Source organism: Gallus gallus, chromosome 27 (genome assembly GCF_016699485.2).
Source record: "Gallus gallus isolate bGalGal1 chromosome 27, bGalGal1.mat.broiler.GRCg7b, whole genome shotgun sequence".
NCBI classification, from domain to species: Eukaryota; Metazoa; Chordata; class Aves; order Galliformes; family Phasianidae; genus Gallus; species Gallus gallus.
The window spans coordinates 807,918-834,368 of record NC_052558.1 but is presented as its reverse complement, the minus strand read 5'-3'; the positions used below and the strand labels follow the sequence as shown (position 1 = coordinate 834,368).

At 43.8% G+C, this 26,451-nt stretch overlaps 1 protein-coding gene across 5 annotated transcripts in view; it reads left to right on the top strand.

Moving 5' to 3' along the window:
* Window positions 1–906: 906 nt before the first annotated feature.
* The window catches only part of NSF (N-ethylmaleimide sensitive factor, vesicle fusing ATPase), a 56,704-nt gene continuing 31,159 nt past the window's right edge, over window positions 907–26,451 (top strand). For 3 of the 5 annotated variants that reach the window (NM_001397395.1, NM_001024456.2, NM_001397394.1), the window contains exons 1-8: window positions 1,425–1,457; window positions 8,523–8,608; window positions 13,900–13,999; window positions 15,883–15,922; window positions 19,462–19,628; window positions 20,222–20,329; window positions 20,954–21,029; window positions 24,200–24,355. In NM_001397395.1, the coding sequence (NP_001384324.1) occupies window positions 1,446–1,457; window positions 8,523–8,608; window positions 13,900–13,999; window positions 15,883–15,922; window positions 19,462–19,628; window positions 20,222–20,329; window positions 20,954–21,029; window positions 24,200–24,355 (745 nt within the window). In that variant the 5' untranslated portion in view covers window positions 1,425–1,445. Of the gene's footprint in view, window positions 1,204–1,424; window positions 4,372–8,522; window positions 8,609–13,899; window positions 14,000–15,882; window positions 15,923–19,461; window positions 19,629–20,221; window positions 20,330–20,953; window positions 21,030–24,199; window positions 24,356–26,451 lie in introns of those variants that run through there. The other 2 variants (XM_046904348.1, XM_046904349.1) reach the window with 2 other exon arrangements.

Below are 26,451 nucleotides of genomic sequence, written 5' to 3'. Positions count from 1 at the left end.
GGCAAACCAAAGCACGATAAGGTGCCATTAGTGTGGTGTGTTTGAATAGGACGTTGAACAAGGCCAAGCACAAGGTGTTGGGTTGGGGCAATCCCATATAGGAGTGCAGGCTGGGGAAGAACTCATTGAGAGCAGCTCTGTGGAGAAGGACTTGGGGGGTTGGGGATGCCACAGTGACACTCATGGACAGGTTGGATGGAGCTCTGGGCAGCCCTGGTGGGTGGCAGCTCTGCACGTGGCATTGGGGTTGGAACAGAGTGATCTTTAAGGTCCCCTCCAACCTGAGCCATCCTGCTATTCAGTGGTTCTGTGATGTTATGGAGACGTTGCTGAAGTCCAGATAGATGCCATCAGGGGCTCTTCCCTTGTCTGCTGGCACACACCATCATAAAAAGCCCTTGAAAAGTGGGTCCTGAAGGATGGCTCCTGTGATACAGAGCCATGTTGGGGCAGGTTGTAGGGTTCCTTGGGGTGGGAAGGGGGGCGGGTTGTAGGGTTCCTTGGGGTGGGATGGGGGGCGGGTTGTAGGGTTCCTTGGGGTGGATGTGGGGCAGGTTGTAGGGTTCCCTGAGGTGGGATGTGGGGCAGGTTGTAGGGTTCCTTGGGGTGGGATGTGGGGCGGGTTGTAGGGTTCCCTGAGGTGGGATGTGGGGCAGGTTGTAGGGTTCCTTGGGGTGGGAAGGGGGGCGGGTTGTAGGGTTCCTTGGGGTGGGATGGGGGGCGGGTTGTAGGGTTCCTTGGGGTGGATGTGGGGCAGGTTGTAGGGTTCCCTGAGGTGGGATGTGGGGCAGGTTGTAGGGTTCCTTGGGGTGGGATGTGGGGCGGGTTGTAGGGTTCCTTGGGGTGGGATGGGGGGGGGTTGTAGGGTTCCTTGGGGTGGGATGTGGGGTGGGTTGTAGGGTTCCTTGGGGTGGATGTGGGGCGGGTTGTAGGGTTCCTTGGGGTGGGATGGGGGGCGGGTTGTAGGGTTCCTTGGGGTGTGATGTGGGGTGGGTTGTAGGGTTCCCTGAGGTGGGTTTTGGGTGGGTTTGTCGGTTTCCTGGCTGTTAAAGGAGACTTTGGGCTCTAAAATTCAGGCCTTGGTCTGTAGAATGAAGTTTGTCCTGTCAGAGAATGCCATGGATGCCCAAGAGGAGGATTTGTGCCGTAAGAATAATGCTTTGGGCCCTAAAATGACTCCAGGCGTGAAAAATTAAGCAGCAGGTAAGAAAACAGTGCATTTGGTTCCCAAGTATAGGCTCTGGGCCCTGAAAATAACGGTTGGGTGCTCGATAACGACGCTGTGGTCTATAAAACAGAACCGCCCGACCCCACGCACAGCCCTACACCGCACACGGCCGAGGTCAGCCTCGAACCCGCAGCCTCTCTGCTGCGGTTCGTTCCGCCCCTTTCCGCGCATGCGCAGCACCGCCCCATGGCTCTGCGCTGCGGTGTGAGGCGACAAGATGGCGGGGCGGGTAAGTGAGGGGGGGAGAGGGGGATGGTTGTTTCCAGTCCTCCTGCCCAGCTGTGGGATGCTTCACCCCATTACCTCAGGCCCTGTCTTGTCCATTCTGTCCCTCGCTAGGCGTTGGGGTGGGTTCTCGCAGCCTGAGGGACTGTGGGGTACCCGGAGGGTGCTGTGGTGGTCCCCTTGTGGTTATGGGGAAGGGAGATTTGGGGTCCTCGGGGGGTTCTGTGGGGGCCCCTGTCTGTGTAGGGCCCTCGAGGAGTGCTCTGAGCCCTTCCGCTGCGGAGTGAGCTGTAGGGTGCTGCGAGGTTCCTCTGGGGTTATAGGGCACTTTGGGGTCCCCTAAGTGTGCTGTGGGGGCCCTTCTCCTCTGGGGTTGTGGGGCAGGATTTGGGGTTCCCTGCGGCCCTGATGCGATGGGGGGTAGGTCTGTGGGGTGCCCCGAGGTGGGACGTGGGTTGGGGTTCCCCGAGGTGGGATATGGGGCAGATCTGTGGGGTTCCTGCTGACCCCTCATCCCTCTGGGCGCTGTGAGCACTGAATGCGGGTCCAGGTTATGTCGTATTAAAGCACACCTTAAGGACTGTGCAGTGGTTTAATTGTGTATTTCCTCAAAAAAAAAAAAACAAAAAAAAACAAAAAATCGCATTGGTGACTGCTTAGCTAAAATCAGCAAAAAGGCCTTAATGTGTAAAGGAATGTGGGATGGCAGCAGCAGGATGATGCAGAGGTCAGGTGAGCAGCCAACAGCACACGGTTCGGTGTCACGTTGGATGCTGGTCTGCATAAATAAGGAGCAGTGTGTGGGAGGATGGAGGTGTGTGATATCCCCATTACAACAGGTGAGCCTGATGCTGGAGCACTGATGCTCTCCGCTGTTTAATGTTATTTAAAGATGCTTAAACCTGGAGAATGCATAGAGAGAGCTGCAGTGGCTGCATGTGGCTCATGCAGAGATTTCTCTGCCCTGTTCCATCCAGCATCAAGCTGTTGGTCCAGCACTGTGTTTCAGCTTGTACTGCACCAGAACGGAGAGCTGCATGGAGAAGTGGTGCAAGAAGCGAAGCAGAGCTGTGTGGTTGCAGTTATACAACAGCTGCAACTTGTATAACCCCACCATCGTTTTCCTGTATGCAGTTTGGGATTCAGGGACATCAGTTAGGTGTGAATTGCTGTTCCCATCAACACGGGGCTGGGAGGCACTGGCCTGTTTGCTTCTCATATCTGTGTTTGGAAATGATTTTGGTTTCACTCTGTTAATAGAAGATGTTGGTCTACCTTGCAGAACCCTCCAGAAGCACCAGTGATCCGAGCAGGAGATGCATTGCAGATACCTGTTGAAATCAACTATCAAATAGATTAAATGCAGAGTTGTAGGGACTGCAGTGAGGGACAGACTGTAGTCCCTCACGTTACAGAACTGTGCTCCTTGCAGTGCATCAAGGGGCAGTTTTAGGTGGGATGCTTTGTGAGGCTGAGTCTGGGATTTGTGTTTTTGGTCTAAAGCTGTACATTCTAATTTCATGTGGAATCATTCTTCATAGGTGCAGATGTCATCAGGCAACTACAGAACCATTTGTCAACTTAGTTCTTTCTTGCGGTGCGACATTTATTATTCTATTGCTTACATTTTTTAGTGCTCCCAAAGAAATAGGATTTTAGCAATGCTTTAGGGGAACAGGAGAAAACTAAATTGAAATGTCTTTGTCTGAGGTCACTTCTGCAGCTCTGTACCTGTTCTGCAAAATCATTGCAAATACGTTTTGCTGCTTCTTACAGATCTTCTGCTTTACAGAAATCCATGATGGATTACTTGGGATAAAATTGTTGGCCATCAGAGTGTGTTTGCGGGTGTGGGATGTCTGGCCTTGTCATCTGTGATTGATTTGTTGCTTGGCTTAGTGTTGCAGGAACGGCATCCCCGAACCTTAATAGTTAAAAAGCAACAGGGAAATGTCAGTGCAATACTAAGGAGAATCTCTGCCCTCCACTGGATGTGGAGGGGGATGTGACCACTGAGGATAAGGAAAAGGCTGGGGTTCTCAGTGCCTTCTTTACGTCTGTCTTTAATGGCCAGACCAGCTATCCTTGGTGTTCTTTACCCCCTGACCTGGAAGTCTGGGATGGGGAGCAGAATAGACACCCCATGATTCAGGCAGGAACAGTTGGAGATCTGCTGCTCCACCTGCACTGCCACATGTTTGTGGGACTGGGTGGGATCCACCCGCGGGCACTGAGGGAGCTGGTGGAGGTTGAGTAGGCAGTATTGGTGGTAGGTGGATGGCTGGAATGATGGTCTTAGTGGCTTTTTCCATCCTTAATGATTCTGTCATTCTCACCACTCCCAACAACCTCAGAACCGGAGGAATGTCACTTCTTTTCTCACCATGGGCAGCCAGGAAGACTGCTCTTAATTAAGAATTTCCCTTCTCTGCTTGGGGGATGCAGCAAGGTCTTTCTTCCTCTCCTTGGTTCTAGCGGGTCATTTAGGAAAGAATCCTGTTTGGGAGATTTGGTTTGGGAGATGCCCTAAGATGTAGCTTGGAGTGAGTTCATACTGTCACAAAATCAGCTCTGTTTGAGCCTGCAGAAATCCAGTCCTTAGGAAGCAGCTAAATATACATTTTGCTGGAATGCCCATTGGGCAGGACAGGATTTTCAGTCAAATAAAATTATTGATGTCGCTATGGCTAATAGAAAAGCCTTCTTAACAAATCCTGTCATTGTGATGCTGCATCTCATTTAAATCCAGGCGGAACTTCAGGCACTCTGACCCTGCCGCAGTGCTGGAACACTCTTTCATGTGTATGTAGGACAGATAGTTCAGAAGGGCCAAGTGTGAGCAGCTCAGGAAGATAGAGCATGTTCCTCTGCTCCCCTGGGATGCAATAAAGCAATGACCTTCTGCCACAAAATCTGGAGTAAGTTATGCCCTGAGGTTGTGTCGAGTTATTTGCTTTTGCTGGTGAGGTGTTGGGTCCGGAACGTGGGCTGCTTATAATTGGGTGCAGCAGTCTGTGACCTGGAATAATTAGTGCTGGTACAGCCCATCAGGTGGGGGGAGTTGTGGATAAGCAAGGGCTGGCAGCATCTTGAGCAAATTCCAAGTGAAGAGGGTGTTTTTAACCTTGTCCCTATTGCCTTGAGTGTTTGTTCTAAACAAATAATAAGAAACGTGCATCCAGGTGTTGTCCTCATGTGCCTTTTAATCTGGCAAACGTCTCAGTCTTGAAACTGTGACTTGTGTTTCTAATAACATTGCAAAGTAATGGATAGAGTGCATCCAAGTTCCCAAAGCCACATGCACCCAGTGAAACAGCATTGGAGTTAGCAAACTCCCTGCAGAACTGAATGCGCTGGGCTGTAAAGTTTGCAAAGTGAGAGCAGTCACCACCCTGCTAAGAGATACAACCAATCCTTGCTGAGTTTGGCACTTCCGTGGCAATAAAATGGCTTTTGTGGGGGAAATGTCTAGATTGTGTTGGCTCTGTATGGAGGCGTGTCCGTACCTTGGCAAAAAGGGGAATGCTGATCCCGAGATCTTAACTTTCCTCTCTTAACAGGAGAAGAAAATTGCTATTTATGAGCTTCTTGCAGAGAGAGAATGCAGCTCCTCCCTGCCCAGAACCAGAGCTCCCAGCAGACTGAGGCCACACAGAGCAGACAGGAGGGCCTCCTGAGCTGCAACTCTGCAAGCTTTATTTTTTCAGATGTCCAGGAAAACCTTCAGCAAACTGTTAACTACTTCAGTGATTCTTCTTTTTTTTTTTTTAATTTTAGAAATGCAGCATTTAGGGCATCTGTTGCTGAGTGTATTCCCTGGCAAACGTGTGCCTCAGAGGATCAGAAAATACATGTGTGCACTGCCTTGGCTGCTGGGGAATGCTGCTAATTGGCATCTCTGCAAACTCAAAGTTTGCACTTAATTTTGTAAAATTTGAGTGCTGTGTCTTTTTTTTTTCCTTTCACTAAAGCTTTAGTTTTTGCTCGTTTGTTTGTTTGTTTTTCTTTATAATTGCAATCTGCAGAGATTTGCAGTAACTCCTTAGGCTGTGTCTTCTGTTCAGGGAGCTGCAGTCATTTGCCTTTACAGGTGCTCAGGGTATATTTTCAACTGAAACACGTTTTGTTGTGCAAGGTGTGATGGGTCACCAACACAGGGTGTTCTTACAAAGGTAAAAAAAACAAACAACAGTTCTGACATTGAGGGGTGTCTGCTCCTCTGTGGGCTATGGTAGAAATGTGGCTGCTGCAGTGATTTCAGAACTGTTAGGTCAGGAAGGTTAGACTGCTGTTCAGATCTAAAGCAATAGAGTAAATGTTTACAAATTCTGATTTTTTGCTGAGATGGTGGATGTGCCCGGAGTGTGTGCTGCCAGCCTTGTTCTGGCTTCAGTGCTCAGCCGTAGGGTCTGTGAATCACAGGCTGCTGCAGAAGCTGTTTCGAGGGCAACTCATCTCAGCAAGAAAAGAGCAGGAGGATACCCCGTGGAAGGGCTTGGTTGACTGCTGTGTTTTCAAACATTCTGTGCTCTGACATGGATCAGGAGAAGGTGTGCAATAATCCTGGTGGCCTGGATTACTCCTGGTGCAGCTGTGTTTGGTTTTGGTCACAGAAGAAGGATGCTTTCTCCACAGGCTTTCTTGTGCTGGAAGAACATAATTTGTCTCCTTCTCCCAGGCCATTGGTGACCCAGCTCTGCTCAGCTCATCTTGCTGCATGCTGTGCTGGTATTTGCCATCTGTGTGCAGCACTCTCCTGCTGCTTGTGCTTCCCATACTCGTTTATTCTCACTTCTTTCCTCAGGTGCCCCTCGATCCATTGGCGCAAACTGTACTGGATGCAGTGCTTCGTGCATGTCGGCTTTGCAGAAGCAGTGCACAGAGCAAAACCTGCCTCAGCTGTAGGAGCTGTTTGATAATCTCCTGGGTAGGATTAGGAAATTAAATGAGTTAAGCTGTTCCAAATGAAGAGCATTTTTGTGTTGTAGCTCTTATATTCAGCTGACAGGTAGCAGTGTGCTTCTATTGTGTACCGCCAACGGATCTCCCGTGGGGTCTGAGCAATGGGAGACATGTTTTTCTTCAGCTTCCTCTGTCTTCAGCCTTACAGTTCACAAATATTAACCATCTTGTTGTACTTGGTGCTCACCCACGGTGCTGTTCTGCAGTACTGCAAAGATTTTAGTGTTCGTTCTCTTTCTGAGTGAGTGCAGTGCTTTGCTTTTGCCTTTTGTTAGGGTGCTGGTCTTGAAATGCAGGATGAGAAAGAGCGTTTTTGTGTGTGGATGAAAGTACCCAAATAGCATTGCTTTTTGGGCTGAGCTCTCCAAAATGCAGGGATGATTCAGTGTTGTATTTTATTGCAGGAGAACAGGAATCTGTGGAACTTTGGAAAGAAAAAACCTCTCTGATATTTGGACATTATGGTAGTTTTTTTGTTATGGAGCTGTTTGTTCTTTTACTTGGCAAAATATGCTAGGATCATTGAGTGTCGCACTGGATTTTCATGCCCTGGTGCTGGATTTTCATATTTTGCATCAGTTCAGTAGCAGAGGAATGGAGACAGCGTTGCTGATGTCTCATAAATCCGAGGGTGAGGCCCTACACGTTTGTCTCTCATTGTGACATTTATCAGTGCATCACCCAGTCTCCTTCTCCTCTTGGCAAACAGAGGGGCTGTTGGCGTGGATGCAGATTTAGGAGCAGTACTGCAGTGCTGGAGCTGCGTGATGGATTTCTTTTGCTCTAGGAAGGAGCCTGGAATGTGGAGTCACCTCCACAGAGGTCCTCTGTCCTTGGAGTCTCATCCTTGGATAAATCAGGGCAACATCTGGAGGCAGGGAGGGCTTCTTTTATTCCTTTAAAGCTTTAGGAGTATTTGGAACCCCAAATGTGGGCAGTGGGATGGCTGGCACAGTGCTGCTGCAGTGGGAACTGCATTTCCCCACTCCCTTAACATATTGTACAGCTTGCCTAAGGAGCACTTTGTGCTGGGTTTGCAGTGCATCCCTTTACATTCTGCATTTCCTTACAGCAAAGCTTGCACGTTCCCAAAAGCGGACAGAAATAACCCAGAGGAGTGGCGCTCACAGTCTGTGTAGGAAGCAGCGTGTCAGGAAGGATTAAAAATGCAATTGAGGACTCGTGCTGTAAAGAGGCTTAATCCAGGAGCTCTGTGTGGTTTTGTCCAGAAATACCCTACCTGCTGCATTGCTCTCAGAAAATTGAAGGAGAACTGATAACATGGGGAATGCTTTTTTGTTTGAAATGTGATGAGCTTTACCAGACATGCTGTGTATGTTGGAAGTCCACTGAAGTCCATTATTACAAGAATATTTAATCAAATTTCTCACTGTTCTTCAGATTTGGGTAGATGAAGCTGTTTTCAAGGCTGCAACCAGAATGTAGCTCTGTTGTCACATATGTCAAGGGCAATTAAGTGTTATAAGATAATGACTGAATCCGTTTCCAAATAGCCATGGCTCTAGAGGAATTGCACTGTTACCCAAAAAGCTGCTCCAATCCACGTGGAGATGAATCCCCTGTGGTTCTTTTCTCAGATGGCTCAGAGTTATGGGGTGTGATGGGCTGGGTGTTGAGTGTGGTGCTAACTCATGGGAAATCATCCAGATAAGCGTGTATGGTTTTAAGCGTGTCGTAAGAGAAAATCCACTTGGAATTGCCATTAACAATAAGTTGACACTGACAAATGGTTGCTCTGGCTGCATAATTGTGTCTGACAAAGAAAATAGTTGGGTTTGGACTCTGAAAATAGCATCCTACAGGAACATATATAGCTTTGCTATATATGGCTGGCCATAGGGATATCGTGCCTTCTCCATCCCTTCCTGCATTTCTAGAGGCACTCTAGACAGAGGTTTTGGATGCAGTCATCTGTGTTGATAAGAAGAGTTTGGAGAAACCAATGGAGAGAAGAACACAGCAGTGACAATGGACTGTGCTCTCATGGGACTTAATTTCTTGTGGGCTTACAGAAGCTTTGAGACATGAGACATAAAGGAAAAATATGGTTTTATTTGATGTATTCTCCCATCTCTCTCTTTCATAGCCTATGCAAGCAGCACGATGTCCCACTGATGAACTGTCATTAACGAACTGTGCGGTGGTGAATGACACAGACTTCCCATCTGGACAGTAAGTGTATCTTTCAACTTCTAACCAAAAAGGAGTTGTTTTCACAGCTTGAGTAGAGGTGGAATGGAATTTCAGATACAGGAGGTTAATTAAAAATTGTGTGTCTTTAGACACCAAAACTTTAGATGTGCTTTCTCAGTACTGTAGGTACTGAAAAACAGTAATTTTTTCTCAGAAGTATTTCCAGCTTGAGAGCTGCTGAAGTAATTATAAACACTTTTTAGTGAAGGAACTCAGCCCCTTTTTCATCTTTTTTTTTTTTTTTTTTTGCTGTTTGTCCTATTACACAGTTGGGATAATTTTCAGCTAGTTTGTTATCATTTAATTGTGTTACTGGGGGCACCTTCCACTTTCACATCATATTGGAGTACTGAGCAACATCAGTAGAAACCACCTCTGCTTCTAGAGATTTTCATGCATGAGAACAATAAGGCAAGACAACCAGAGTGTAGGCACAACAATTTGGGTACTTTAATTACAAGTCTGTGCAGCTGATGGAAGTTGAATCTGGGCTTGATTTGTCTGAGACAGACAAAACTTTAAAAAAATATTTTTTTAAATGGGAAGCAGTGTTAAGAAATGATACTGAATGATATCCTTAGGGCTCAGATAAATTCTGCCAAGGATGGAGAATGAATGGCTCTGAAGGGGAGTGGAAGGGAGCAGTGTTTCAGGACTTGGCTCTTTCTGTGCTGTTCTGTCACCCTGGAGAGCTCCTGCACGGCACCTTTAGTGCCAAGCAAACATCAGAACCCAAACCACCTCTCCCTCCACCCCCAAACCAGGAAAATATTTAGGATTGGAAGCAGGTGACATTGTCTGCTTGGATGTGATCTCGTTCCTTTCAGTCAGAGAACGCTTTCATTGCATTTGTTGAAATATACAGGCAACAGTATTCTGGGACTTGCTTGAGAGCCACCTATTTGTAGAAATTGGGGCTTACAAAGCAGGCAGCATATGTTTAACTGTGAACAAACGCTATAAATTGTTTTGAAAAGTATAAGGCTACAGTATAAACGTCTCAGTATCCAGCTAGCACTGAAAGGTGTAGTCATTCTGCTGCATTGCAGATGCACTGAGCAAGACCATCCCTATGATCTGCTGCAGCAATGTGCGTGCTGTCAGCAGTTCTGTTTTGTATTGCCCTGATCATGATTGGCTGCAGGGATTTTTTTGGTAACTTTTACAGGTTTTAGCTTTAATGCTTACAGTTGGTGCTTATGGTCTAGAGCTGGGACCTTGACTGTAGATTAGTGAGATTGTCTAGATCCAAGCTGCCACCGTAGGTCTTTTCATGCTTTGTTTTCCACACCCTGTGTGTTGGAGAAGTATGAATCAAGATTTTATGATCCATGAGTTCATGGGATGCAGTACACTGTTGTGGTCACGTGGTTGGTTTGGTAAGTGGCACTGTGATGTGCTTCTGTCCTGTTGGTGTCTGACCTGCTGGCTTACCTGGGCCACACTGAGTGAATAAAACCATCCTGGACTGCATGTAAAATATATAATACAGTTTATGTATGTAAGTAACAAAACTTGCTTTTTTTTCACATTTTAATTTAAAAAATTGCAACAAAGACATAAAACTAGTGGGATATTTGACCTTTTTTTCTGTGAAACAAATGCATCAGTCTGGTTCTATAGAAGTGACTACAATTCTTAGTGAGTTCTCTACTTATGAGAGTTTCTTGAGGAAGTTTTACTCTTCTTGTTACCCATCCTTTGAGAACAGTTGTTCACAATGTACATACTGCCAAAAAGCAATGACAGGAATAAGGCTTGTGGCCATTCTCTTAATTACAGGTTCCAAACTCCTTTTTCAAGGACCCAGTGCCTTAGTTTGGGGTTAGAGGGCCATTCTCAGAGTCCGTTGTAGGGTCCAGAGCCTCATTTTAAGGAACAGGCCTTCCTTTTTATGGCACAAACAGTCTCTTAAAGCTTTAAACTCTCTCTTGGTGTCTAGAAAATGCACTCCATTTTACAGGCCACAGCCTTGCTATTAAGCACCAAACCCTTATTTTCAGAGCCTAGTGTCTATACTTTGGATCTGAAGATAGTTTTATCACCTGCAGCCTGATTTTTCAGACCTGGAGTCTTATTTTAAGGCCCAAAGTGTTATTCTTAGGGATCAAAGCCTCCTCTTGGGTGTCCATGGCATTCTCTGACAGGACAAACTTATTTTTGGGGCCTGAATTTAGAGCCCAGAGACTCCTCTAATGGTCAACCCCTCTCCCACCCATCAACCGCCACCTTTGTGAAGACTCAAAACTCTGTTTTGATGCTCAAAGCCTCCTTTCTAGTGCCCAAAGCCACATGCCAGGAGCCAAAGTGTGATATTTAGGGCCCAAAGACTCTTTTGGGAATCAAATGCTTATTTTAAGAGATCAAAACACCACTTTGGGATTCAGCCCCTGAGCTGGAGAGTCCAAAGCCTGATTTTGGAAGATTCAAAGCTTCCTGTCAAGGTCCGAACCACCCTCTGTAGAGCATAAGCCCTCTTTTTCCACTGTGAAGTGTACTAATAGTATTTTATTGCCCAAAGCCTCCTTCTGTAGGTCAGATTGACAGTTGGACTTGATGATCTTAAGGTTTTTTTCCTATCTAAATGATTCTGTGTTCCTAAGGCGAGATTGTGAAGCAAGAGATATCTTCCTCTGGTAAAAGAGATCTGATAGGAGTCTTGTAAAGAGACATGATCAAATGTTTGAGTTGAGTATGATTGCAGCACTGCACATTGCATTTGAAAATTTGCAGGTTGTGTATTTTTTTTTTTTTTTTGCATTTGGAACTAATTATTCTTACCTTTTTTTGCTGCCATTTTAATGGGGGGACCATCCACCATCCCACCAATTTAGTTATGTGGGGAGCCTGTGAAGAACCTTGCTGAATAATTTGCTTGGGTTTGCAGTCATACACCAGAGGAGGATGTCCGTAACAGCATGAGCAGGTGCTTCCTGGATCCTTAAGGTGCAGGAGAGGGTGCCTTACACATCTTTGCAAAGAACGCCATAAGCACAAATACTATGCTTTTTCTTCACTGACATAATACTAACCTGTGTATCCATTAGCTTTTGTCTATTATAGTTTCTGTTGTGCTCAACCTGGCCAGAAGACTTACTAGCTGATGGTTTCCTGGGTCAAGTCTTGAGCCCTTCTTAATAACTGGCATTACAGCTGTACTTTGGTGCTGTTAGTTTCAAGCAAGGTTTTTCATGGGAATTAGAGCAGCAGTCTCATCTATCAGAGCTCTTGGGAAATATCTGATGACTCACTGCTCCTTTTATTTGCTTCTTAGCAGAAGCAGTTAAAGAGATTGAGGTTTTCCCCTTGTGTCTCCATGAGCTCTTCATGCTTTCTCATGGTGAACATTGGTGTCAGAAAGTGCATTTTATTTTTCCTACTGTTGCCATATTTTGGATATTCTTCTTAATGCTTCAGTTGCTTGAAGCCTGTGGAATTCTTTCTTCTTCTGCTGTCCTTGAGAAGAATCATAGGATTGTTAAGGCTGGAAAGATGAGTGAGATCCTCCAGTCTGACCATCAGTCCCTGCCTGTGACAGCTGTTCTTGTAGAATGTCAGGATTTGACCTTTTCTAATCTTATAACTTGGCTATAATTCTTTCAGAAAGCTGAATTTTTTTTTTCCTCCCCTCTTTTCTCCCCCCTCCCCCCCTCCATCCATTTGACTGTGGTGCCATCATTCTGGAGGAGTTTTCCACAAATGGAACACTCAAATTTCTTTCTTTGTGGGTACTTCCCAGGCAGCCATGCTGCTGCAAGGGTTGTTCCTCCCCACATGCAGGATGTGGTGTTTCTCTTTGTTGGGCTTTATGGGATTTGTGCCACCCCATGTCTCCAGCCTGCAGAAATGCTGCTGAACGGCATCACAGTCATCACATGAATCAGCATCAGCCTGTCACTAACGAAGCATTTATTCAGTGTTGGCCCCAGGATTGGGGCTGTGACTGGTGGCTGAAGGTGGAATGGTGGGGCCAGGATCTCCCTCTGTCCATCCATGTTGGCTACTCTCAGTTGTTCTCTCATCCTTTAATAGATTTGGCTTCCAGGATTACTTGCTCCATCACCTTCATAGGCCTAAAGTGAGGCTGAGCAGCCCTGTGATTCCTTGGATCCTTCTTGAAGACGGGATTAACATCTACTTGCTTACAGGAAGCAAGGCTCTGGATTTCTGCTTGGGGCAGAAATAAATGGAAGGGAGGCATGCACATACCTGCAATGGGGTTTTAGGCAGTTCATGGATAATTTGAGGCCAGAACTGGTAAAGAATCAAACCACTTGTCCACCTGACTGAGAAGATACATGTTAAAACGCTTCTGTGTTATCTTCCATGTTATTCCTTCTGTGTTGTCAAGAGCTCCTGGAAGGGATCTGCTCTGGATGTGTAAGCAGTGACTAGCAGTGTCTGGTCGTCTTGGCTACACAGGCCATGCATTTCCTCTACTTTCAGAGGGCTGTATGTTTTTTCTTGTCTTGTAGCTGAAGCTGTTATGCGTGCCCAATGTAGCCAAAATAGATGTCCCTGTTCATTGCAGAGGAGTTGAACTAGATGACCTTTAAGGGTCCTTTCCAACTCGAACGATTCTATGTGCAGCACATCTGCTGTTCCAATTCAGTAGTCCTATTTCTGGTCTTCAGATCCTGAGCAATTTCCAGGAGAATCTGTAGGTCATGAGCAAACAGGAGGGCAGCTGATTTTACTTCTCGGACTGGAATTCCTTCTTTTTTACTGCAAACTACTGAACAATATACTAAGATTCATTTATATATATATATATATATATATATATATATATATTTATCATCTATCTCATCTGGGGTATACTCCATATTGGAGTTATAGATTGCAGTTTGATGTTACGTACCTGAGATGTGAAAGTGATGTTGATTTTTCTCTTTGTGGTTATGGTTTGGTTCTGTTATGTTTATATTGTGCAATTCCTGAAGCAAAGAGCTGCTTTTGGGGAAATTTAAACAGCAGATATGTCTTGCAGTTGGGCTCTGAGATCATGTTATATTCACTGAAGGTGTTGGACACCTGTGTGCCAGCATCACAGCATAGGTTTGAAGTGCAGAATTCCTTTCAGAGCCCTCTTCATAGAATGACTTGGGTTGGAAGGGACCTTAATGACCATCTAGTCCAACGTATGTCTAAAGTCCTCATATTTTTTTTCTGTTACAGGTATAGGCTAGCTTGTTTCTTTTTAATTCTCAAAGGCCTGGGAGCAATGCACATGGGTATATGTTGGAGTAAAATCCTGTTCTCTTTTCTAGACACGTTGTGGTGAAGACTTCTCCCAATCACAAATACATCTTCACACTGAGAACACATCCCTCTGTTGTTCCTGGCAACATCGCCTTCAGCTTACCCCAGGTATAAACCCTTTCAATAAAGAAACCATAAGCAACATCTCCTCGTTTGTGAATTTGTAGTGTTCCCTGGTTTCCTTTGTTTTAGAGTGTTTTCTTTGTTGCATTGCAGGAAGGTTCCTTGATTATTATGTTCATCGTTAATATTTCTAGAGGAGATGTGCAATTAAATGCATCAAATAGATGTAACTTTTCACTCTTTCTTAATTAAGTCAAGCTGCCGCATGTTAAATCATGCTTAGAGTAAATAATGGATGCAATTAACTTCTCAGTAGAAAAATGAGTCTTTAACTGACTTACACAATGAGTTGCAACACAAAGAACTGCAACAAGTGGGGTCACTGATTTATTGCTTTCGTATTTGCCTTCTGGTAACTAGTCAAGAAGCAGAGTCTGTGCTGCACATGCAAGGCTTTTTTCCTCAACAGATGACTTGGCATAGTCCCCAAAACTACTTTTTGCTTTTTAATGTGTTGTTCATATTTGTCCGGATGAGTGGGTGAAGAGAGTGTGAAGTTACTGTCTGTGCAGTTGAGACTTAAGCTGCTAAGGCTGAAAACCAGTTATCAATAGAAGATAATTGTATTGCAGGGCTGAAACAGGCATTCACTGTTCAGTGGTCATTTTTGTAGATTGCAGTAATTATTGTAGGTCTGGGGAAGCTCTTCTGATAAGGAATAAGGTAGTATGGTATTTCAGATGAAGGTGGGTTTAGGGTATCTTTTTGCTGGAGAACTGCATTGTCAGGGGAAAGGAAGGATTCTTCCTGGCCATGCAGATGAACAGTGGAAACTGTGAAGAGTGAGATTAAGTGTGGAAACACGGTTTGTTTTCACTTTCTTGGAAATACTGAAGTATATGTAAACTTCCTGTTCTGGGCTTTCATTTCTAAAGCTTGATCCCTGTTATGCCAAGGGAATTCTTTCCTTATCTCTAATTTTAGTTTGGATCCATGAAGATATTGAAGAGGGAATTCAGGGGGAAATTTTCATTTTTGGAAAAGGTCATTGTTCCTTCCAGGATAAAAAGCCAAACATAATTGACCACAAAGCAAAACATTTCAAGTGCAATTTTACCAGAGCCCTGTGTAATGATACTTATATACTTCTGTGATTCACTCCTCTCTAAGGTTGAGATATTTAAGAGATGGTGAGTATTGTCTAGCCTGAACAGTGGGCTGTAAATACACAATAGCCAATCTGTGTCAAAAAAAAAACTGTTCACTGGAAAAACACTGCTTTTGCAATTACTAAGCAATAACTTTTGACATTGTAAAGGTCATAGATTTTCACATTTCGTGTTATTGAACTGTTTCTTATTTCCCATGCAGTTCTCTGTTGCACAAAACTTCTTAAAGGAATTTGGAGGAAGCTGATGGGTTTGAAAAATTCCCTTCTTAGTAATTACCTGGACAAGTTTGAATTGCTTCCAGTTTTAATGTAACTTCAAGCACATTGTAACAATTTCCTGCAACTATTGTCCACACGTAAGCTTTTAAAATAATCAGGAAAAACCATTCTTGCCCATTGTACTATTCATAGGGGAGGTAATACTTGACCTTTAGTAGAAAAGGAGCAGAATGGGGGGGGAAAAAAGAAACAACAAAAATCACCAAACATATGCAGTGTGATAACTTTGGTGCCCAAGGCAGTAGGGTGATTGGTAATATGTAGGAAGTTGGACAGAGTCACTTCCCAAGGTCAGAAATTGGGGTTATTGATAGAACTGATGGACTCGCTGTTAATTTTGGGGTCTTCATCCAGTTCTGCCCTCTTTTTCTTAAGGTTCTTATGTTGGGGAGTTAGGGGCTGTTTTTCTAAGTAACTTTTGAGTAGACACGTTCTATTGAAGGGCAGACTTTCTTAAGGTTCTGTCTTATTTTTACAGAGAAAATGGGCTGGACTTTCCATAGGACAAGAGATAGACGGTAAGTGAGACAGCAGCATGATGCTGATGTATAAGAAATGAGTTCCATGTTTCTGTGCTGAAGTGAAACTGAATTGGAAAATCCCACACCTGCAACGCCTCTTCAAGTAAAGTGGAACCCCCATTTCTGAGATGATCTGCTCTCGTGTTTGCTGGTTTCCTGCCTGCTAACATTTTCAAAACCACTGGGATATTTTGTCCACGTGTGAGTGTGAACACTGAACATGTGGTCTGTCCTTGTGGCTTTGGAGAACATGATTGTTGTCTGGGTGTCTCACTGTATTCAATGCTCAGCTCTTGGACTCACCATCTGTAGGAAAGCTGAAATCTATAGCTTCTTGCTATTCCTTCTCTTTTGAACAAGATCTTTCCCTGTTAAACAGTGTGTTTTTACTCAGGGCTATAAGGCCAATTTTGACAAGAGGTGAAGGATTCTGCATTTTGATGAAGGGAAAGAGATGCATGTCGAGTTCTTGCAGACTGAAGGTTTGTGCTCCATTGTTCAAATAAATGGAACCTATTGAGCCATTGCCAGTGTTCAGAGACTGATTTGCATCTCTCAGCTTGTGTGCTCTTTCATTTGCTCCTACTGCCTTTCACCTCTACCTGTGATGCCTGAACAGTTGACATCACTGTTGGTTAGAGGTGCTGCTCTTGGGTCTTTCTGTAGCTTCTGAAGTATTGCCAAACTTCTGGCAGCAACTGTTGTTATGGGAAGGTCTCTGCTTTCTTTGCAGTACTGATAAAGGTGATGGATCATACCCATTCTTATGACCACTAGGAATTACCTGTGTGCTCACAAGGGCTGCCATCTCATACTTTTCTTTGCTGAGATTGTTGTGATGAAACCCATTCTTTGGCTGGTCACCTTCCCAGCTGCTTTGGTCTCAGAATTCTATAGGGAAGGATCATTGCTTGCAGGAGAAGTCTGAAGTCTTTGTGCATCTTCCTCTGTAGTGACAGGCTGGAGTGGGTTTGTTTGCCTCTATCCACAACAAATGCTTTTTAGTACTAACATTTCTGGAGAATTACTTGCTAATATTTAGCACCATCAGTTGTTAGAGGAGATTTGTGATTGTCCTTGTTCTGGATCCTGCTAAAAACTTAGTGCTTTGAGAATGTGCATTAAAAAAAAAAACACAGTTGAAGTAATTTCATGCAGAGTGACTAAATGTCATATGACTGCCTGCTGAGAATAAAGGATTTGCAAAGCTATTCTACAGATCAGGAGATATATTCATAAAACGTGTGACTCACCAGGGCTTCCTTTTTGTCTTGTTCCCCTGGTAATGTGAAAGCTCTGCTTTGAATGTCAGTCTAAAATGGAGTCCTGCATGTAGTGGTACAGTGATGTTGAGCCCTGTCAGGCTCCTGCGGCTATGGTAAAGGTTTTCCAGGTGAGTGAATCTTGCAACTTTGCCTTTGGGCAGAGGGTGCTTCATGCTGAGTACCTCACTGGCATCTAGCAGGAGTCTCAGGACTTGCCTGGAACCATACTATTACCAAGAGGCTTGGCAGCAAATAGGGGATTGTGTGAGAAATGCATTTCCCTTATTCAATTCCTACTGCTTTACGTTAGCTGTGACTTCTGCATGAGACAAGACTACTTCTCTAGATTCAGTGCAAACCTAGAATCACAGAATAGCTTAGGCTGGAGGGTCTTCAAAGGTCATCCATTTCCAACTTCCTGCTATGAGCTGGATTGCCAGCCACCAGATGAGGCTGCCCTGGGTCCCATCCCAACCTGGCTGTGAATGCTTCCAGAGATGGGATATCTACAACTTCTCTGGGTAACCTGTTCCATTGCCTCACCACCTTCTGAATAAATAGTTTCTTCCTAACATCTGACCTAAATCTACCGTCTTTTAGTTTAAAGCCATTCTGCCTTGTCCTATCACTATCTGCTGGTGCCAAAAGTCTCTGTACCTCCTGTTTGTAAGCTTCATTCAATACTGACAGGCTGCAGTGAGGTCTCCCCAGAGCCTTCTCTTCTCCAAGCTAAACAAGCCCATCTCTCTCAACCTTTCTTCATAGGAGAGGTGCTTCAGCATTTGATCATCTTTACAGTCCTCCTCTGGACCTGCTCCAACTGCTCTGCATCTTTCCTGCACTGGGGTCCCAGGCTTGGACACAGTTCTCCAGTTGGGGCCTCACAAGAGCAGAGTGGGGCAGTCACCTCCTCTCCCTGCTGCCACCCCTCAGTTGATGCAGCCCAGAATACTGTTGGCCTTCTGGGCTGCAGGTATGTGCTACTGCCTCATGTGCAGCTTTTCATCCACTAGAATCTCCAAGTCTTTCCCTTCAGGGCTGCTCTCAAGCTTTTCTCCAGTCTGTACTCTTATCTGGGATTGCCCCAGTCCAACACCCTGCACTTGGCCTTGTTGAATCTCTTGAGGTTCTCGTGTGCCCAGTTTTTGAGCCTGGATGGAGTACCTTCCTTCTGTGGTGTCAGCTGCAGCACTCAGCTGGGTGCTGTCTGCAAACTGCTGAGGGTACACTCAATCCCACTGTGTGTGTCACTGATAAAGGTGTTGGAGAGCACTGGTCCCGGATGGGCCTCTGGAGGGCACCACTGATCACTGCCTCCACTTGAATGAAGCCATAGACAACAGCCCTGTGGTTGGATGGTCACAGCCAACTCTTTATCCACTGAATAGTGCAGCCTTCAAACCCATCTCTCTCCAACTCAGGCATAAGACTGTGGTGTGGAACTGTGCCAAAGGCCATGCAAAGCCCAGGTAGGTGACACCAGTTGCCCTTTGTCCACTTGCCATCACAGTACCATAGAAGGCCTCCAGACAGGTCAGGCACGGTCTGCCCTTTGTGAAGCCATGCTGGCTGTCACTTCATAATGTACTTCATTCTGCTTCTGCAGTCTGGTTTGTGAGTTACTTGGGCTGCTTGCTTTGTGTTTCCAATCAACTGTGTTGAGGCAGTAGCCCTGAAGTTGTAATCCATGCTTTTTATTTTCTGTCCTACTTCCAGCAGCAACAGCCCTGAGTTTTGACGTGAGATAGTTGAGACCTGTTGTAGTTGATGCTTCATTCTGATCTGTCAAAGCCTGATAAATCACTGTAGGTTTGACTGCAGTAATATAGTTCAACACTATTACTACCCTCTCTGGAGAAAAGCTATTCAAGCTATTTCAATCTGTTGAAAAAATGACCTTTGGTAGGTGGTTTTTCAGGCTTAATGTGTTTCCTTTTGGGCTTTCTTAAGTCATCCTCCAAAGCTGCAGACATTGAGGAAGCTATTGTGGTGCTACTGTTCTCCACTGTCCTCTTCCCCTAGGTTTGTGTGGTGTTTTAGAGGATGTTGTTTAAAGGACATTATTAAAGAAATGCAGGATTTTCAGCAGAGGTACACTTGCTCTGTTTCTGGTGCTGTAGTGGAAGAAGGAGCTAAGGGAAATAAAGTTTTCTATTAGAAATAGGGTATTCAGTTTCATATAATATTCAGAATGGAAGAACGTGTGTTGTCAAGCTTACGGCGTATTTAATTGGTTGTGCCTTCTGAAATGAGTGTTTTCTTTTTTTCCAGTTTCCCTGTACACTTTCGACAAGTCTAAGCAGTGTATTGCCACGATGACGATTGAAATAGACTTTCTGCAGAAGAAGAACATTGACTCCAACCCATACGACACAGACAAGATGGCTGCTGAGTTCATCCAGCAGTTCAACAGCCAGGCCTTCTCTGTAGGGCAGCAGGTGTGCTTTGGCTTTGGTTTTGTATGTTGTATCCTGAAGGATACAAAGACCTTAAGTAAAATGAATGCTTACATAAAGAGTAATATCTAATTACGTAGATACTAGCTGCAGAGAACAACGAGAAGTAGAAGTTGCTTGTTGTCTGAATGTGGTCTTCATGATGCGTTCAACAATCCTGACTTCCATTGAGAGCAGGAACAGAGAGATTCAGCATGTTTCTTTCCCTTAGCTAAGTAAATTAATCTTCGTGAGGAAAATGGAGATTTGAGAATCTGTGTTCTCTCTAGATCTTGGCCTGATTGGGTATAAATATGGGAGCTCCTGGAATCTTTTGACAAGTAGCATGTATCTTCCTTGTGTACAAAATTAAAATGAATGTTGGCTTTAATTAAAGCTCAGTAGCATAGTATGAGTATGGGATATGAAAAGGACATATTCGGTATGCTCAACCTTTACAGAATGAAAGTATGTGGAATTTGTTGCTTGGTAAGCTTAGTCCTCAAGCCTCTTTCTCTTCCAATATTACTAGCTCTGTCAAAATCCTTTTTAACATTTAATGACTTCATATCTACTTCTGTTTCTTCTTTCCACAGCTTGTGTTCAGTTTTAACGACAAACTTTTCGGCCTGTTGGTAAAGTCCATGGAAGGAATGGATCCCAGCATCCTCAAAGGAGAGTCTGGAGCAAGCAAAAAGCAGAAGGTGAGGACATGGGAATTTACTCCCTGGGGTCTGCAAAGGCTTAAGTACAGATAAGCTGCTGCTACAATGAGGAATGTAGGTTACTCTCATTTGAAGAAGTTGCTGTGTTTCATCTGACCACTGCTTTTGCCTTGGAGGAGGTGTGTGTTCTCAGTTGCACACAGTCTCCTGTGCTGGTGTAGCTGGCAGCTTGGAGTTGTACCTATTGAAGTGCAGAGCTGGGTGAAATACAGGGAGTATCTTTTGGAATTCATATGTTAATTCATGGAAACCGTCTTTCTTGGACCCTTTAGTCTGGCAGTTATGCCCAATTTTGATTTTCCTTTGGTCGGAAAAGTATTCTGTTTGTTTTCCTGCTGGACCTTGCCATAATAGAACAGTTAGTTTTGAACTAAACAAATAACTTTAAAAAAACAACTTATTGTGCCCACCGAAGTCCCACATTCAAATTGCTACCAAAGTTGGTTTTAGAGGAGGTATTGCTATTTCACATTCCTTCCAGTAACTTTTGTGGCGGAGCTCTTTCTGCTCTTTCCTCTTGAGATCTGCTTGGAGATACTAAAGAAGAATCTGAAGTTGATTCTAACAGCTTAATGTAACTAGTGGACTCTTTCTCTTCTTCAGATTGAGGTGGGTTTGGTTTTTGGAAACAGCCAAGTGGCCTTTGAAAAAGCTGAGAATTCCTCTCTCAATCTGATTGGTAAGTGCCACTTTATGTGAAGAGAGAAATACTGCTCAAAGTTTGCTGCTTTTCAGGCCTCAAAGACTCGTATACTTAAAGATTGTTTTTTTTTGTTGTTATATTAGTTGGCCTGATCCATTGAAAACTGCCTTTTAAAATGTCATAAAATGTTGAGGCTGTACTTGACCCCTTAAGAACCTTTCACAGACCCTTCAGAAAGGAGTTAGTGTGTCTGGGTGTCTGTGGGGAAACCACTGCAATGAGCTGACACCATCCATCTTGCAGACTTTGCTGCTCCTTACAGGGACTGAAAAGAAGTCACTGTATACCCCAATGTGCAGCTCCACAGCTTGCTGATTTGCTGGAGTAGTTCTGTGGACTTACCACCATGGCATACTTAAAATACAGAGATTGGGTAAGAAAAGGTGATCAGGAGACTTCGACAATAGCAAATTCAATTAGAAGAACAGAGGTTATGCTAACTGCTCTCCATTCAATGCAGCAAATATATTAACAAAACTAAGAAGTTTTTGTCTTAGGAAGCACTTTCTAAAGCCTTAATAAAACAAATCCTTATGTGTAATTTCAGACTTTACCAGCAAACAAATCAGGGAATAATTAATGTGTCCTCCTCACATTCACCTAGAAAGGAACTCACATAGAGTTCTCCCACAGAGCCACCAGCTTGAATGATGGGAACCTGGTCCACAAGTGAGCAGTGAGGGAATCTTCTGACAGCTGGTTTTATATGTGCCCTGGGGTCATAGTGGCTTTCCTGCCAAACAGATATATATACTATTAGTCTGGCTGTTCCCTTTCCTATCTGTGTTATGAAGTGGACAGCACTCAGCAGGTATAGTGTTGCAAATACCTCACTTGGTGATTAGATGGCTATTGGCATTCCTTGCTGGGTATGATTAAATGTCTGTACTGAGCAGACATTCTTCCTTTTCTTCTTTCTTATTTTCCTTTTTACTTTCTTTTTAGCTCAGAGACTCCAGTAAAAAGAAATAAACCTTTTGTTTTTGCTGTTCCTCTTCCAAAGATAAGTGGCAGAGGAGGGAAGGCTGCTGTGAGCAAGGGCTCAGTGGACGTGGCCAACTCAGCTCAGTGACTTGCAATTTTTGTAGTAGGTTTGTGCTCAAAGGACAGTTCTGCTTGGCTCTGAGCACTCAGTACTTTGAGGGTTTGGTTCAGAAGTAAAATGTGAGGCTAATAGCACTCAGGACAATAGAATTTAACTCACTGAGCACTACAGGAGCTGTAGCAGGGGTGCTTTTGATGCTATTTTGAACTATTGTCTTTCCTCAGTGTGAGGCTGTGACTTCATGCTCTGTATTTGTCCACTGTGTTTTGTTTGGGCAGCTTGGGGTGAGTGTTAACGTCACCCCACTTATTGCATCTGAGCAAGCAGTAGTATTTTATTTCCTCAGTATTCAAAGCCATAAAATCATAGAATCAGAGGATGGTTTGAGTTGGAAGGGACCCTAAAAGTTCATCTAGTCCAACTGCAATGAAACAACCTGTGACTTTCCTCCTGGCCTGGGAAGGTGTGGAAAGTGGTCCTGAGGGAGGGTTAATTGATTGGAAATAGGATTCCTTTGCTGTGATCCTGTTTCATTGCCTGCAGAGAAGACAAAAGAGTTGCTTAAACCTCAATTTACTTCTGTCAGATTGCCCCTTTATTTAATCTCCTGACTGATTTGAGGCAGAGTTCCTTAATGTGCTTTGTTAGTCTCTGGAGAATTGTGAAGTTGTGAATAACTAAATCCAGAGTGAGAAGATAAAAATAAAATTTCATTGGGGGCTGCTTCAATAAAGGGCCTTTATTTTCTTCAGCAGATAAGAATTGTGATCATTAAAAAATAATGCCAATTGAGTTTCTTCTACTTTGCATAAAATGATGTGTTATAAAACTAATGGATGGTGGTTTTGTGGAATGTGTGAGAATTTTATGATGATCAGATGCAGCCAGAAGGGGGGGATATAGGCTAGGTACAGCATAAGTAACACAGGATCACGCCTGGCTGAGTGGACTGATGTAAAACTGCAGTGGGGCAATGCAGTAATAAATACAAAGCAATCAGTGAGCCAGATGTTCACTGCTGTCCTGCATGGCTATGTGTTAGTGTAATAAAACAAACACACCTCTAGCTAACGTGTTGGAGCTCTAATACATAGCGCTATGAGTGCTGATTCCAGGTGCCTTCAGACAGAGATTCGTAGCAGTGTAATTCAGATAGCACCAAACTTTTATTTGGTGACCTTACTGGACTTCTAGGTGCTTGAATGTAGGGGTTAATTGTTCCCAGTGCCACTGTATAACAAGAGGATACAAGGTGTTCAAATTCAGCAAGGATTAATGAGTATTTTGAGAATCTTTGTTTACTCCCTGGGCTTTTAGTATTAGTTTCTAATGAGAAGCCATTTGGAAATGTTGATCCAGCTCATATGAATGCTTGTCTATAAATTCCCCTCCAATTTAAGGCAAGACGTGTTTCTGGCTGTTAGCATCTCAGCTGCGTTCTTACTGTAGTATTTGTGGTTCTTGTCAGCCTCCTAAATGCACCGAGTACTTTTAAGCTTATTTTTTAAAGCTCTTCCAGCAGTTCCTATCAATGTTTATTTAAAAGGAGACTAAACAGAAGCAGATGAATAGCAAAAGGTAGAAGTAAATAACCAGTGCCACTTGAGTTCAGTGTGAATCTCTGCTGGGGCCTTTGCTTTTCATTATAATTATTGAATAAGGTGGAATAAAGGCTGAGTAACAAGGTGACAAAGCATACTCTGATGGGGCTGAGCAACTAAGCAAGAAAATGACAGAGGAAATTCAATATAAATAAACATAAAGTGATGTGTGGGAGGAGCAGCGCTCCCGAGTTCAGTCAAATATGATTGCTGCTTCATCCTGAGATGCCAGGTATGAAAATGCAAGGAGAGGTTATGGACTCTCCTTCTGTGGAGATACTCAAAACCCATTTGGATGCCCACCTGTGTGACCTCTTGTAGGGAACCTGCTTTAGCAGGGGCTTTGTGCTCGATGGTCTATTGAGGTTCCTTCCAACCCCTGCAATTCTGTGTGATTCTGTGAAATGCTGGGTTCCCTGGGCAGAATCAATTTGGCGTTTGTACTGCATTTACTGTAATTCTGCTGTGCCACAAGTTTGAAGTGGTTTCTTTTTTTCCAGGTAAATCAAAGACCAAAGAGAATCGCCAGTCCATCATCAACCCAGACTGGAATTTTGAGAAAATGGGCATTGGGGGCCTCGACAAAGAGTTCTCAGATATCTTCCGACGAGCTTTTGCTTCTCGAGTTTTTCCACCTGAAATTGTGGAGCAAATGGGTAAGTAGAATACTGGCTTGAGAAGACTGGATATCATGTAAGAGCCTTGTGCTTTAACATGGCAGTTGCTTGGAGAGCCAGTGGGCTGACAAAGCCTTTTCTTCTAATGTTGCTCCCAAATGTCTTTCATACTCCTATTATGGGGGACAGAGGAGCGACTTGGATGTTCAGCACTGTATGTGAAATGTCTGAGCAAATGGTTTAACTGAATACTTTTCTGTTGGAACCCAAATGCTGCCTGTGCTGAATGCGTCATTTGTTCACAGCAGTGAGAACAAATGCTCCCATATCTGACTTGCTGGCAGTGGGCTTTCTGTACAAATCAAAGGAAATTCTGTCCTTAATGATCCTGCGTTATCTATAGTATCTATTGTCCTGGCCACTGCACTGTGAACTTATATTCTTCTCAAACTGTTAGCCCAAAAAACAGTATTATTTGTGATCCTGGATTGGTCCATTTGGAAGTGCTGGAGAGGATGCAGAGGCTGTGGCATGTCTTGGAGTTGGTGAAATAAAAGCACGGAGTCTTAAATAGCCTTTTGGGGTCCAGGGAAGCAGAGGCAGTGCCATTACTTTGTAAACATGTGCTGGCAGGCAGATAAATGGGACTGACTTAATTTTATTAAGCAATGTGCAGCTGCAGATATCTTATTTTTTCCCCTAATGTGGCTGAGGATGTTCTAGCTCGTCTTCATTCTCTGAATATAATCTCTGTGGGATCGTATTTAAACTTGGAATTCAGAGCTACATAATTTCTAAATATGTTTATATTTCTTGATCCACCTTCCCTCTTCCCACAAATGAAGCAATCACGATTCTGATTACAAAACAGATTTTCATCAGAAGATATGTCCTGTTTGTGTGTGCCTGTGTGGAGTGTGTCCATTTCCAGTGTTTGTAGAACTAATGTTAAAGTAAACTTCTCTGTGAGGTGTGTTAGGTCTTACTCTAAGTGATTTAAACACATAACGAGAAATGTTGAAGAACCCCTGTGGGCTAAATCCAGTTAGTGCACAATTCTCTCTGTGCTGCCTAATTTATTTTGTATCGATCTGTTAGGGAAGGCCTCCTAGGGGCTAATCTTGAATTAAAGGTGTGCCATATTATTTATATAAATACATATACTCTTACTTGTGCGTGTTTACACACATACTACACAAAGAAACATTTTTCTGGTAAGGAGTTTGACTCCAAACAGAGCTCTGATTAACCCTAGGGCTAAAGAGCTTATCTGAAATTTGAAATAACAAAACTTTCTGACATTCATTTTCTTTGCCTTAGTTATAACTTGCTCTTAACTATATTTCAGATCTGAAATGTCAATGTGACAGCTGTTCACCTTCGTATATAATTTATTGGGAAAGGAAAAGAAAGAATTTGCTTGCTATCTGGTGCTCTAGCGCTCACCCACTTCTATTTTTTGCTTACAGACTGCAACTTCCATGCCAAATGCAATAAATATTTCTGTCCCGTAACTACATAGAGACAGTATAGACCCTTCAGAAATTGCTTGCAATTTGTGTGTGGTTTATCTAACTTCCAAGGAATGTTCTGGGTTTGGAGCATATAAATCAATGTTAGTTAACCATATCATCCAAGGATGTAAATACTACTCAGATGCTGCAGTCTCTGGTTTATCCAAGAAAAGAAATCTAAGATCCATTTCAGCTGGTCATCAAACATTTCCATAGCTGCCCTGGTACGGGACGATTTCATTTTCCCTACCCACGCCTTTCCCATGTTCGTATTTACCACTTCTTGTTGGCTTTGGGATTGTATGCCTCTGAAAAGAGCTAATACAATTGAAAGCAAAAAAAAAAAAAAAAGGAAAAGAACCCAAAACCAACCAACCCAGAAGACAGTTCTCTGGTTGGCTTGATGTGACACAGCTACACGGATTGTAGCAGCTGGAGGAAGGCAGCAGACTCTGGGGGAGTTTAATCAATTTAAGCTGATTGCTTTTAAGGCTACAGGTTACAGTCATTTATAGGGATTCTTTAGTGTTATGAACATAGTTGATCGTAGAATCATAGGATGGCTTAGGTTGGAAGGTATCTTAAAGATCATCTAGTTCCACCATTAGAGGAATGCTCTTT